General features: G+C 26.6%; 1 protein-coding gene across 3 annotated transcripts in view; it reads right to left on the reverse strand.

The window, feature by feature from the left end:
- dachd (dachshund d) overlaps window positions 1–15,233 on the reverse strand; it is a 570,949-nt gene that overhangs the window by 120,877 nt on the left and 434,839 nt on the right. For all 3 annotated transcript variants that reach the window (XR_012050790.1, XM_061970732.2, XM_061970731.2), the window contains exons 4-6: window positions 14,632–14,804; window positions 6,770–6,914; window positions 6,526–6,657 (exon numbers count right to left, since the gene is read on the reverse strand). Coding sequence is in view for 2 of the 3 variants with exons in the window: in XM_061970732.2 (XP_061826716.2) it covers window positions 6,526–6,657; window positions 6,770–6,914; window positions 14,632–14,804 (450 nt within the window). In the remaining variant the exon portion in view is untranslated. The remainder of the gene's footprint in view (window positions 1–6,525; window positions 6,658–6,769; window positions 6,915–14,631; window positions 14,805–15,233) is intronic.

The following is a 15,233-nucleotide window of genomic DNA, read 5'->3' on the forward strand; positions in this document are numbered from 1 at the left end:
ATTTACAAATCATAATGTTGTTGTTTTTTTTTTACATTTACATGTTTCGGTTAATAGTAATCTATCTATATTTGTCGTTATTTATATTTTCTGAATAAATGATGTGATAATGTTCATCAGTCAACTCATTGGTGTTCATTTTTAATCTATCATGATAAAAAAATGATATCAAAATCAAATGACAGTTACGGTATACACGGTTATACGGTTTTTATCACAACTAAAAACCGTATAAGAGTTAAAAAAATAAAAATAAAATAAAATAAAATCACGCACCTACCATCAAAGTTAAGCTAGCTTGTTATTACATTTTAACGTATTTTTATTACGACTAAAAATTGTAAGAGTTTATAAAAAAAAGAAAGAAAAAAAAGACGTACCTACCATCAAAGTTAAGCTAGCTTGTTATTACATTTTAACATATTTTTATCACAAGTAAAAACTGTATAAGAGTTAAAAAAATAAAAATAAAATAAAATAAAATCACGCACCTACCATCACCTAGCTTGTTATTACATTTTAACGTATTTTTATTACGACTAAAAAATGTAAGAGTTTATAAAAAAACAAAAAAAACATGCACCTACCATCAAAGTTAAGCTAGCTTGTTATTACATTTTAACATATTTTTATCACAACAAAAAATCGTATAAGAGTTAAAAAAATAAAAATAAAAATAAAATCACGCAGTGTGTTATTAATGTAGTTTGATCATTTTCCTCCACTGATGTGAATTTATTTTGTACATATGTCATACTTGCCAACCTTGAGACCTTCAATTTCGGGAGGTGGGGGGTGGGGGCGGGGAGGGGGCGTGGTTGGGGGAGGGGCGTGGTTAAGAGGGGAGGAGTATATTTACAGCTAGGATTCACCAAGTCAAGTATTTCATATATATATATATATATATATATATATATATATATATGAAATACTAAATCAAGTATTTCATATATATATATATATATATATATATATATATATATATATATATATATATATATATGAAATACTAAGTTAAGTATTTCATATATATATATATATATATATATATATATATGTATATATATATGTAAAAATCGTTTCAGGGTTAAAAAAACAAAAACAAAAAAACACGCACTTACCATCAAAGTTAAGCTAGCTTGTTATTACATTTTAACATATTTTTATCACAACTAAAAACTGTATAAGAGTTAAAAAAATAAAAATAAAATAAAATCACGCACCTACCATCAAAGTTAAGCTAGCTTGTTATTACATTTTAACGTATTTTTATTACGACTAAAAATTGTAAGAGTTTATAAAAAAAAAAAAGACGTACCTACCATCAAAGTTAAGCTAGCTTGTTATTACATTTTAACATATTTTTATCACAACTAAAAACTGTATAAGAGTTAAAAAAAAAAAAATAAAATAAAATAAAATCACGCACCTACCATCAAAGTTAAGCTAGCTTGTTATTACATTTTAACGTATTTTTATTACGACTAAAAATTGTAAGAGTTTATAAAAAAACCAAAAAAAACCACGTACCTACCATCAAAAATAAGCTAGCTTGTTATTACATTTTAACATATTTTTATCACAACTAAAAACCGTGTAAGAGTTAAAAAAATAAAAATAAAATAAAATAAAATCACGCACCTACCATCAAAGTTAAGCTAGCTCGTTATTACATTTTAACGTATTTTTATTACGACTAAAAATTGTAAGAGTTTATAAAAAAAACAAAAAAAACATGCACCTACCATCAAAGTTAAGCTACCTTGTTGTTACATTTTAACATATTTTTATCACAGCAAAAAATCGTATAAGAGTTAAAAAAAATAAAAATAAAAATAAAATCACGCAGTATGTTATTAATGTAGTTTGATCATTTTCCTCCACTGATGTGAATTTATTTTGTACATATGTCATACTTGCCAACCTTGAGACCTTCAATTTCGGGAGGTGGGGGGTGGGGCCGGGGAGGGGGCGTGGTTGGGGGAGGGGCGTGGTTAAGAGGGGAGGAGTATATTTACAGCTAGGATTCACCATGTCAAGTATTTCATATATATATATATATATATATATATATATATATATATATATATATATGAAATACTAAGTCAAGTATTTCATATATATATATATATATATATATATATATATATATATATATATGAAATACTAAGTCAAGTATTTCATATATATATATATATATATATATATATATATATATATATATATATATATATATATATATATGTAAAAATCGTTTCAGGGTTAAAAAAACAAAAACAAAAAAACACGCACTTACCATCAAAGTTAAGCTAGCTTGTTATTACATTTTAACATATTTTTATCACAACTAAAAACCGTGTAAGAGTTAAAAAAAATAAAAATAAAATAAAATAAAATCACGCACCTACCATCAAAGTTAAGCTAGCTTGTTATTACATTTTAACGTATTTTTATTACGACTAAAAATTGTAAGAGTTTATAAAAAAAACAAAAAAAACATGCACCTACCATCAAAGTTAAGCTAGCTTGTTATTACATTTTAACATATTTTTATCACAACTAAAAATCGTATAAGAGTTAAAAAAAAATAAAAAAAATAAAATAAAATCACGCACCTACCATCAAAGTTAAGCTAGCTCGTTATTACATTTTAACGTATTTTTATTACGACTAAAAATCGTATAAGAGTTTAAAAAAACAAAAAAAACAAACAAAAAAAACACGCACCTACCAACAAGGTTAAGCTGGCTTGTTATTGCATTTTAACTGATTTTTATCACAACTAAAAATCGAATAAGAGTTTAAAAAACAACAACAATAAAAAACAGCACGCATATATATATATATATATATATATATATATATATATATATATATATATATATATATATACATATATATATATATATATATATATATGTATGTAAAAATCGTTTCAGGGTTAAAAAAACAAAAACAAAACAACACACACTTACCATCAAAGTTAAGCTAGCTTGTTATTACATTTTAACATATTTTTATCACAACTAAAAACCGTGTAAGAGTTAAAAAAAAAATAAATAAATAAAATAAAATCACGCACCTACCATCAAAGTTAAGCTAGCTTGTTATTACATTTTAATGTATTTTTATTACGACTAAAAATTGTAAGAGTTTATAAAAAAACCAAAAAAAAAACCACGTACCTACCATCAAAGTTAAGCTAGCTTGTTATTACATTTTAACATATTTTTATCACAACTAAAAATCGTATAAGAGTTTAAAAAAAATAAAAAAATAAAATAAAATCACGCACCTACCATCAAAGTTAAGCTAGCTTGTTATTACATTTTAACGTATTTTTATTATGACTAAAAATTGTAAGAGTTTATAAAAAAAACAAAAAAAACATGCACCTACCATCAAAGTTAAGCTAGCTTGTTATTACATTTTAACGTATTTTTATTACGACTAAAAATCGTATAAGAGTTTAAAAAAACAAAAAAAATAAACAAAAAAAACACGCACCTACCAACAAGGTTAAGCTGGCTTGTTATTGCATTTTAACTGATTTTTATCACAACTAAAAATCGAATAAGAGTTTAAAAAACAACAACAATAAAAAACAGCACATATATATATATATATATATATATATATATATATATATATATATATATATATATATATATATATATATATATATATATATATATATATATATATATATATATATGTAAAAATCGTTTCAGGGTTAAAAAAACAAAAACAAAAAAACACGCACTTACCATCAAAGTTAAGCTAGCTTGTTATTACATTTTAACATATTTATATCACAATTAAAAACCGTGTAAGAGTTAAAAAAATAAAAATAAAATAAAATAAATTCACGCACCTACCATCAAAGTTAAGCTAGCTTGTTATTACATTTTAACGTATTTTTATTACGACTAAAAATTGTAAGAGTTTATAAAAAAAACAAAAAAAAAAACACGTACCTACCATCAAAGTTAAGCTAGCTTGTTATTACATTTTAACATATTTTTATCACAACTAAAAATCGTATAAGAGTTAAAAAATAAAAATATAAAAAAATAAAATCACGCACCTACTATCAAAGTTAAGCTAGCTCGTTATTACATTTTAACATATTTTTTATCACAACTAAAAATCGTATAAGAGTCAAAAAAATAAAAAAAATAAAAATAAAATCACGCACCTACCATCAAAGTTAAGCTAGCTCGTTATTACATTTTAACGTATTTTTATTACGACTAAAAATCGTATTAGAGTTTAAAAAAACAAAACAAACAAAAAAAAAAACACGCACCTACCAACAAGGTTAAGCTGGCTTGTTATTGCATTTTAACTGATTTTTATCACAACTAAAAATCGAATAAGAGTTTAAAAAACAACAAAAATAAATACAGCACGCATATATATATATATATATATATATATATATATATATATATATATATATATATATATATATATATATATGTAAAAATCGTTTCAGGGTTAAAAAAACAAAAACAAAAAAACACGCACTTACCATCAAAGTTAAGCTAGCTTGTTATTACATTTTAACATATTTTTATCACAACTAAAAATCATATAAGAGTTAAAAAAAATAAAATAAAAAAATAAAATCACGCACCTACCATCAAAGTTAAGCTAGCTTGTTATTACATTTTAACGTATTTTTATTACGACTAAAAATTGTAAGAGTTTATAAAAAAAACAAAAAAAACATGCACCTACCATCAAAGTTAAGCTAGCTTGTTATTACATTTTAACATATTTTTATCACAACTAAAAACTGCATAAGAGTTAAAAAAATAAAAATAAAATAAAATAAAATCACGCACCTACCATCAAAGTTAAGCTAGCTTGTTATTACATTTTAACGTATTTTTATTACGACTAAAAATTGTAAGAGTTTATAAAAAAAAGAAAAAAAAAAAGACGTACCTACCATCAAAGTTAAGCTAGCTTGCTATTACATTTAAACATATTTTTATCACAACTAAAAACCGTGTAAGAGTTAAAAAAAATAAAATAAAATAAAATAAAATTACGCACCTACCATCAAAGTTAAGCTAGCTTGTTATTACATTTTAACGTATTTTTATTACGACTAAAAATTTTAAGAGTTTATAAAAAAAACAAAAAAAAAACACGTACCTACCATCAAAGTTAAGCTAGCTTGTTATTACATTTTAACATATTTTTATCACAACTAAAAACCGTGTAAGAGCTAAAAAAATAAAAATAAAATAAAATAAAATCACGCACCTACCATCAAAGTTAAGCTAGCTCGTTATTACATTTTAACGTATTTTTATTACGACTAAAAATTGTAAAAGTTTATAAAAAAAACAAAAAAAAAAGACGTACCTACCATCAAAGTTAAGCTAGCTTGTTATTACATTTTAACATATTTTTTATCACAACTAAAAATCGTATAAGAGTTAAAAAATAAATAAATAAAAAAATAAAATCACGCACCTACCATCAAAGTTAAGCTAGCTCGTTATTACATTTTAACGTATTTTTATTACGACTAAAAATCGTATAAGAGTTTAAAAAAACCAAAAAAATAAACAAAAAAAACACGCACCTACCAACAAGGTTAAGCTGGCTTGTTATTGCATTTTAACTGATTTTTATCACAACTAAAAATCGAATAAGAGTTTCAAAAACAACAACAATAAATATAGCACGCATATATATATATATATATATATATATATATATATATATATATATATATATATATATATATATATATATATATATATATATATATATAAATAAAAGAAATACTTGAATTTCAGTGTTCATTTATTTACACATATACACACACATAACACTCATCTACTCATTGTTGAGTTAAGGGTTGAATTGTCCATCCTTGTTCTATTTGTCACTATTTTTCTAACCATGCTGAACGCCCTCTCTGATGATGCATTGCTGTGTGGCACGCACAAAAGTGCTTTCATCAAATGCACTAGATGGCAGTATTGTCCCGTTTAAGAGTGTCACAACATTGCTGTTTACGGCAGACCGACTGCTTTACGGTAGACGAAAAACGCGACTGCTGTTGTTGTGTGTTGTTACCGCGCTGGGAGGACGTTAATGAAACTGCCTAACAATAAACCCACATAAGAAACCCTCGATCATTCTACAGTTATAACGTCATTGGGGCAGGTACGCCGTTTATATTGTGTGCCTGAATTTCGGGAGATTTTCGGGAGAAAATTTGTCCCGGGAGGTTTTCGGGAGAGGCGCTGAATTTCGGGAGTCTCCCGGAAAATCCGGGAGGGTTGGCAAGTATGACATGTATCTACAAAGATACAAATAATTGCTATTGCGACATCCAGTGGACACATTTAGAACAGCAGTTTCTTTCATTAAAAAAATTCTGGTTCATTTTTATACTTAGCAAAGTCATCCCGCGGTACGTTTGACACCCCTGATTTATGGCAAATATGAAGTCAAAATGGATATCTATTAAAGTTTTACAATATAACTAAAACTGACCTTTTTCAGCGTGCATCCTTTTCAGCTCGTGGCTCATGTCGTGCGCCAGGTCTCCCTCTTTAGGCCCCGGCGGCATGTTGGGGGACAAGCCCAGCAGGACCTGGTTCATGGACAGGCCGTTGTGGTGTGGCGCTGAGGACAACAACGATGTGGGACGAACAGGGTCATTTAAAAAAAATTTTTTTTTTAAAGAAATGACATAAAAATGTCAAAAGTTGGTGAAGTGGAGGAGGAGGCGACGTACGTATTCTGTCCGAGGAGCTTTCTGTGTGGGCCGGCGAGCTGGACACGCTGCTGCTGCGGTGGGACGACGGGTGGCTGCCGGGCCTCCTGTGGTCCTCCAAGGACGGGGCGGGGGAGGGACTGTCCGGGATCCGCTCCTGCAAACCCTGCAGCCACAACACCAACACACCATCCAAAATATAAACATCCAGTTTAGGCCCATATTTGCAAGAGTATTTTTGAAGTCCACAATCAGGCATTAACCTCGCCAATCAAAGCATTTTTTTAAACATGTAGTGTGACCAAACATTAGCAGTTAGAGCAACATTGAAAAATTGACATCACAATATGCTGTTTTTTTTGCAACATGTTAAGTTAAAGTACCAATGATTGTCAATGTACCGTGAGAATGGAAGGAAATTACTCAGGAAATTACGCTAAGTCAGCACTTTAAAAGCAAGAAAATCGCCGACACGCACCTACCATCAAAGTTACATTTTAACGTATTTTATCACAAATAAAAATCGTTTAAGTTAAAAAAAAAAAAAAAAAAAAAAAAACACGCACCTACCATCAAAGTTAAGCTAGCTTGTTATAACATTTTAACGTATTTTTATCACAACTAAAAACTGTATAAGAGTTAAAAAAATAAAAATACAATAAAATAAAATCACGCACCTACCATCAAAGTTAAGCTAGCTTGTTATTACATTTTAACATATTTTTATTACGACTAAAAATTGTAAGAGTTTATAAAAAAACAAAAAAAACACGCACCTACCATCAAAGTTAAGCTAGCTTGTTATTACATTTTAACATATTTTTATCACAACTAAAAATCGTATAAGAGTTAAAAAAAATTAAATAAAAAAAATTAAATCACGCACCTACCATCAAAGTTAAGCTAGCTTGTTATTACATTTTAACATATTTTTATCACAACTAAAAATCGTATAAGAGTTAAAAAAAAATTAAATAAAAAAAATAAAATCACGCACCTACCATCAAAGTTATTACATTTTAACATATTTTTATTACAACTAAAAATCGTATAAGAGTTAAAAAAAAAAAATTAAAAAAATTAAATCACGCACCTACCATCAAAGTTAAGCTAGCTTGTTATTACATTTTTAACATATTTTTATTACGACTAAAAATCGTATAAGAGTTTAAAAAAACAAAAAAAACAAACAAAAAAAACACGCACCTACCAACAAGGTTAAGCTGGCTTGTTATTACATTTTAACTGATTTTTATCACAACTAAAAATCGAATAAGAGTTTAAAAAACAACAACAATAGAAAACAGCACGCACTTACCATCAAAGTTAGGCTAGCTTGTTATTACATTTTAACATATTTTTATCACAACTAAAAATCTTATAAGATTTAAAAATAAATAAATAAATACATTTAAAAAAAACACGCACCTACCATCAAAGTTAAGCTAGCTTGTTATGACATTTTAATGTATTTTTTATCACAACAAAAAAATCGTATAAGAGTTAAAAAAAAAAATTCACACAAATTAAATCACGCACCTACCATCAAAGTTAAGCTGGCTTGTTATTACATTTTAACATATTTTTATTACGACTAAAAATCGTATAAGAGTTTAAAAACAAACAAACAAACAAAAAACACGCACCTACCATCAAAGTTAAGCTAGCTTGTTATTACATTTTAATGTATTTTTATCACAACTAAAAACCGCATAAGAGTTAAAAAAAAAAAAATAAAATAAAATAAAATTACGCACCTACCATCAAAGTTAAGCTAGCTTGTTATTACATTTTAACGTATTTTTATTACGACTAAAAATTGTAAGTTGATAAAAAAAACAAAAAAAACACGCACCTACCATTAAAGTTAAACTAGCTTGTTATTACATTTTAACATATTTTTTATCACAACTAAAAATCGTATAAGAGTTAAAAAAAAATTAAATAAAACAAATAAAATCACGCACCTACCACCAAAGTTAAGCTAGCTTGTTATTACATTTTAACGTATTTTTATTACGACTAAAAATTGTAAGAGTTTATAAAAAAACAAAAAAAACACGCACCTACCATCAAAGTTAAGCTAGCTTGTTATTACATTTTAACATATTTATATCACAACTAAAAATCGTTTGAGTTAAAAAAAACAAAAACAAAAAAACACGCACCTACCATCAAAGTTAAGCTAGCTTGTTATTACATTTTAACATATTTTTATCACAACTAAAAATCGTTTAAGAGTTAAAAAAAAATAAAATAAAAAAAATAAAATCACGCACCTACCATCAAAGTTAAGCTAGCTTGTTATTACATTTTAACATATTTTTATCACAACAAAAAACGTATAAGGGTTAAAAAAACAAAAACAAAAAAACACGTACCTACCATCAAAGTTAAGCTAGCTTGTTATTACATTTTAACGTATTTTATCACAAATAAAAATCGTTTAAGTTAAAAAACAAAACAAAACAAAAAAAAACACGCACCTACCATCAAAGTTAAGCTAGCTTGTTATTACATTTAATGTATTTTTATCACAACTAAAAATTGTATAAGTTAAAAAAACAACAACAAAAAAACATGCACCTACCATCAAAGTTAAGCTAGCTTTTTACATTTTAACGTATTTTTATCACAACTAAAAATCGTAAGAGTTTATAAAAAAAAAACGCGCCTACATCAAAGTTAAGCTAGCTTGTTATTACATTTTAACATATTTTTTATCACAACAAAAAATCGAATAAGAGTTAAAAAAACAAAAACAAAAAAAACACGCACTTACCATCAAAGTTAAGCTAGCTTGTTATTACATTTTAACATATTTTTATCACAACTAAAAATCGTATAAGAGTTAAAAAAAAATTAAATAAAAAAATTATATCACGCACCTACCATCAAAGTTAAGCTAGCTTGTTATTACATTTTAACATATTCTTATCACAACTAAAAATCGTATAAGAGTTAAAAAAAAATTAAATAAAAAAATTAAATCACGCACCTACCATCAAAGTTAAGATAGCTTGTTATTACATTTTAACATATTTTTATTACGACTAAAAATCGTATAAGAGTTTAAAAACAAACAAACAAACAAAAAAAACACGCACCTACCATCAAAGTTAAGCTGGCTTGTTATTACATTTTAACGTATTTTATCACAAATAAAAATCGTATAAGAAGTTTTAAAAAAACAAAAAAACATGTACTTACCATCAAAGTTAAGCTAGCTTGTTATTACATTTAATGTATTTTCATCACAACCAAAAATTGTATAAGTAAAAAAAAAACAAAAAAAAACATGCACCTACCATCAAAGTTAAGCTAGCTTGTTATTACATTTTAACATATTTATATCACAACTACAAATCGTATAAGAGTTTAAAAAAAAAAAAAATAAATAAATAAAATCACGCACCTACCATCAAAGTTAAGCTAGCTTGTTATTACATTTTAACGTATTTTTATCACAATTAAAAATCGTAAGAGTTTATAAAAAAAAAACACGCACCTACCATCAAAGTTAAGCTAGCTTGTTATTACATTTTAACATATTTTTATCACAACTAAAAACCGTATAAGAGTTAAAAATAAACAAATAAAAAAATAAAATCACGCACCTACCATAAAAGTTAAGCTAGCTTGTTATTACATTTTAACGTATTTTTATTACGACAAAAAAATCGTATAAGAGTTAAAAAAAAATTAAATAAAAAAATTAAATCACGCACCTACCATCAAAGTTAAGCTAGCTTGTTATTACATTTTAACATATTTTATTACAACTAAAAATCGTATAAGAGTTAAAAAAAATTAAAAAAATTAAATCACGCACCTACCATCAAAGTTAAGCTAGCTTGTTATTACATTTTAACCTATTTTTATTACGACTAAAAATCGTATAAGAGTTAAAAAAAAATTAAATAAAAAAATTAAATCACGCACTTACCATCAAAGTTAAGATAGCTTGTTATTACATTTTAACATATTTTTATTACGACTAAAAATCGTATAAGAGTTTAAAAACAAACAAACAAAAAAAACAACACGCACCTACCATCAAAGTTAAGCTGGCTTGTTACTACATTTTAACGTATTTTATCACAAATAAAAATCGTATAAGAAGTTTTAAAAAAACAAAAAAACATGTACTTACCATCAAAGTTAAGCTAGCTTGTTATTACATTTAATGTATTTTTATCACAACTAAAAATTGTATAAGTTAAAAAAACAACAAAAAAACATGCACCTACCATCAAAGTTAAGCTAGCTTGTTATTACATTTTAACATATTTTTTATCACAACAAAAAATCGTATAAGAGTTAAAAAAACAAAAAGAAAAAAAACACGCACCTACCATCAAAGTTAAGCTAGCTTGTTATTACATTTTAACATATTTTTATCACAACTAAAAATCGTATAAGAGTTAAAAAAAAATTAAATAAAAAAATTATATCACGCACCTACCATCAAAGTTAAGCTAGCTTGTTATTACATTTTAACATATTCTTATCACAACTAAAAATCGTATAAGAGTTAAAAAAAAATTAAATAAAAAAATTTAATCACGCACCTACCATCAAAGTTAAGATAGCTTGTTATTACATTTTAACATATTTTTATTACGACTAAAAATCGTATAAGAGTTTAAAAACAAACAAACAAAAAAAAAAACACGCACCTACCATCAAAGTTAAGCTGGCTTGTTATTACATTTTAACGTATTTTATCACAAATAAAAATCGTATAAGAAGTTTTAAAAAAACAAAAAAACATGTACTTACCATCAAAGTTAAGCTAGCTTGTTATTACATTTAATGTATTTTTATCACAACTAAAAATTGTATAAGTTAAAAAAACAACAAAAAAACATGCACCTACCATCAAAGTTAAGCTAGCTTGTTATTACATTTTAACATATTTTTATCACAATAAAAAAATCGTATAAGAGTTAAAAAAAACAAAAACAAAAAAACACGCACTTACCATCAAAGTTAAGCTAGCTTGTTATTACATTTTAACATATTTTTATTACAACTAAAAATCGTATAAGAGTTAAAAAAAAAAATTCAAACAAATTAAATCACGCACCTACCATCAAAGTTAAGCTGGCTTGTTATTACATTTTAACATATTTTTATTACGACTAAAAATCGTACAAGAGTTTAAAAACAAACAAACAAAAAAAAAACACGCACCTACCATCAAAGTTAAGCTAGCTTGTTATTACATTTTAATGTATTTTTATCACAACTAAAAATCGTATAAGAGTTTACAAAAACAAAAAAACTACAAAAAAAACACGTTATTACATTTTAACGGATTTTTATCACAACTAAAATCGAATAAGAGTTAAAAAAAATAAAAACGCACCTACCACCAAAGTTAACCAGCTTGTAACTAAATTTTTACTTATTTTTTACCACAACTAAAAATCGTATGAGTTAAAGAAAAAACAAAAAAACAAAAAACATGCACCTACCATCAAAGTTAAGCTAGCTTGTAACTAAATTTTTACTTATTTTTTACCACAACTAAAAATCGTATAAGAATGAAAAAAAACTAAAAAAAAAACGCACCTACCATCAAAGATAAGCTAGCTTGTTACTACATTTTTACTTATTTTTGTACCACAACTAAATATCGTATAAGAGTTTAAAAAAAACAACTAAACTAAACAAAAAACACGCACCTACCATCAAAGTTAAGATAGCTTGTTAATACATTTTTACTTATTTTTTATCACAACTATAAATCGTATAAGAGTTTAAACAAACAAACAAAAAACACGCACCTACCATCAAAGTTAAGCTAGCTTGTAACTACATTTGTGCTTTTTTTTTTTTTTTACCACAACTAAAAATCGTATAAGAGTTAAAAAAATAAAAAAATAAAAATGCATCTACCATCAAAGTTAAGCTAGATTATTATTACATTTTTTTTTACCACAAATAAAAATCGTATGAGTTAAAAAAAATTTGAATAAAAAAAAAACACACACCTACCATCAAAGTTAAGCTAGCTTGTAACTAAATTTTTACTTATTTTTTACCACAACTAAAAATCGTATAAAAGTTTAAAAACAACAACAACAAAAACACGCACCTACCATCAAAGTTAAGATAGCATGTAACTACATTTTTACTTATTTTTTACCACAACTAAAAATCGTATAAGAATTAAAAAAAACTAAAAAAAAAAACGCACCTACTATCAAAGATAAGCTAGCTTGTTACTACATTTTTACTTTTTTTTTTTTACCACAACTAAAAATCGTATAAGAGTATAATAACAAATAAAAATAAATAAAAAACACGCACCTACCATCAAAGTTAAGCTAGCTTGTAACTAAATTTTTTACTTATTTTTTACCACAACTAAAAATCGTATAAGAATTTTAAAAAAAACTAAAAAAAAACGCACCTACTATCAAAGATAAGCTAGCTTGTTACTACATTTTTACTTATTTTTTTTAGCACAACTAAAAATCGTATAAGAGTTAAAAAAACTAAACTAAACTAAACAAAAAACACGCACCTACCATCAAAGTTAAGATAGCTTGTTAATAAATTTTTACTTATTTTTTACCACAACTAAAAATCGTATAAGAATGAAAAAAAACTTTAAAAAAAAACGCACCTACTATCAAAGATAAGCAAGCTTATAACTAAATTTTAACTTATTTTTTACCACAACTAAAAATCGTATAAGAATTTAAAAAAAAACTAAAAAAAAAACGCACCTACTATCAAAGTTAAGCTAGCTTGTAACTAAATTTTTACTTATTTTTTACCACAACTAAAAATCGTATACAAGTTTAAAAAAAACAACAACAAAAACACGCACCTACCATCAAAGTTAAGCTAGCTTGTAACTAAATGTTTTACTTATTTTTTACCACAACTAAAAATCGTATAAAAGTTTAAAAACAACAACAACAAAAACACGCACCTACCATCAAAGTTAAGATAGCATCTAAGTACATTTTTACTTATTTTTTACCACAACTAAAAATCGTATAAGAGTTAAAAAAATAAAAACGCACCTACCATCAAAGTTAAGCTAGATTGTTATTACATTTTTACTTATTTTTTTTACCACAACTAAAAATCGTACAAGAATGAAAAAAAACTTTAAAAAAAAACGCACCTACTATTAAAGATAAGATAGCTTGTAACTACATTTTTACTTATTTTTTACCACAACTAAAAATCGTATAAGAATTAAAAAAAAAACCTAAAAAAAACCCGCACCTACTATCAAAGATAAGCTAGCTTGTTACTACATTTTTACTTATTTTTTTTACCACAACTAAAAATCGTATAAGAGTTAAAAAAACAAACTAAACTAAACAAAAAACACGCACCTACCATCAAAGTTAAGATAGCTTGTTAATAAATTTTTACTTATTTTTTACCACAACTAAAAATCGTATAAGAATGAAAAAAAACTTTTAAAAAAAATGCACCTACTATCAAAGATAAGCTAGCTTGTAACTAAATTTTTACTTATTTTTTACCACAACTAAAAATCGTATAGAATTAAAAAAAAAACTTAAAAAAAACGCACCTACTATCAAAGATAAGCTAACTTGTTACTACATTTTTACTTATTTTTTTACCACAACTAAATATCGTATAAGAGTTAAAAAAACAACTAAACTAAACAAAAAACACGCACCTATCATCAAAGTTAAGATAGCTTGTTAATACATTTTTACTTATTTTTTACCACAACTAAAAATCGTATAAGAATTAAAAAAAAAAAAAAAAAAAGGACCCAGCTCACAGTTTCTGAATTTTGTCTGCTTGTTTTTGTCAAGCTGCTGCACTGACGTTAGCGATGCAGCTATTTTGGCGGAGGTGCGTTCTGCATCGGAAGATACCTTGATGACAGAGGTGACCATCCTCGAGGGCAGGCTCTGGCTGTGGGCGGCGGCGGCCATGTTGGCGATGGTGCTGAGGTGGTTCATCTGGCTCATCGCCATGGTGACGGAGGCCGGCGGCAGGCTGACGGGGATCAGGGGGTGGGGCATCATCATGAAGGGGAGCTCCAGGCCTGCGCGAGAGAAGTCGTTGGTTAGTCAACGACGCGTATGACGGCCGAGAGGGGACAAACTTTGGGAACTCGGCGAAGAGACGCCGTTAATCCGCCGATTTAGCGGCTCCCACCCTTGAGATATCCCCCTTAAAAAGTCCAATAACAGTAAAGCTTTACATCTACTGGAGGGGAATCATTCTCCATGTTAACATAACACGCATAAATGTTTTACGGCGCCACGTTAATAATAGAACGCAATAATAATAAAGAAAGGGGGATTAAAAACTACACACACAATGGTTCACAGAGCAAAGTTTACTCAGCAATAAAAAGGAATCAATTACGCTGTGATATTATGGAAATGGTCTCAATATTTGAATATAAAAAAACCTTGAAAGCCGCCAATGACTCGTTAAAGCGCCACAAACACGGCTAATTATATCAGCC

This window comes from Nerophis lumbriciformis, linkage group LG13 (genome assembly GCF_033978685.3).
Source record: "Nerophis lumbriciformis linkage group LG13, RoL_Nlum_v2.1, whole genome shotgun sequence".
Lineage (NCBI taxonomy): Eukaryota > Metazoa > Chordata > Actinopteri > Syngnathiformes > Syngnathidae > Nerophis > Nerophis lumbriciformis.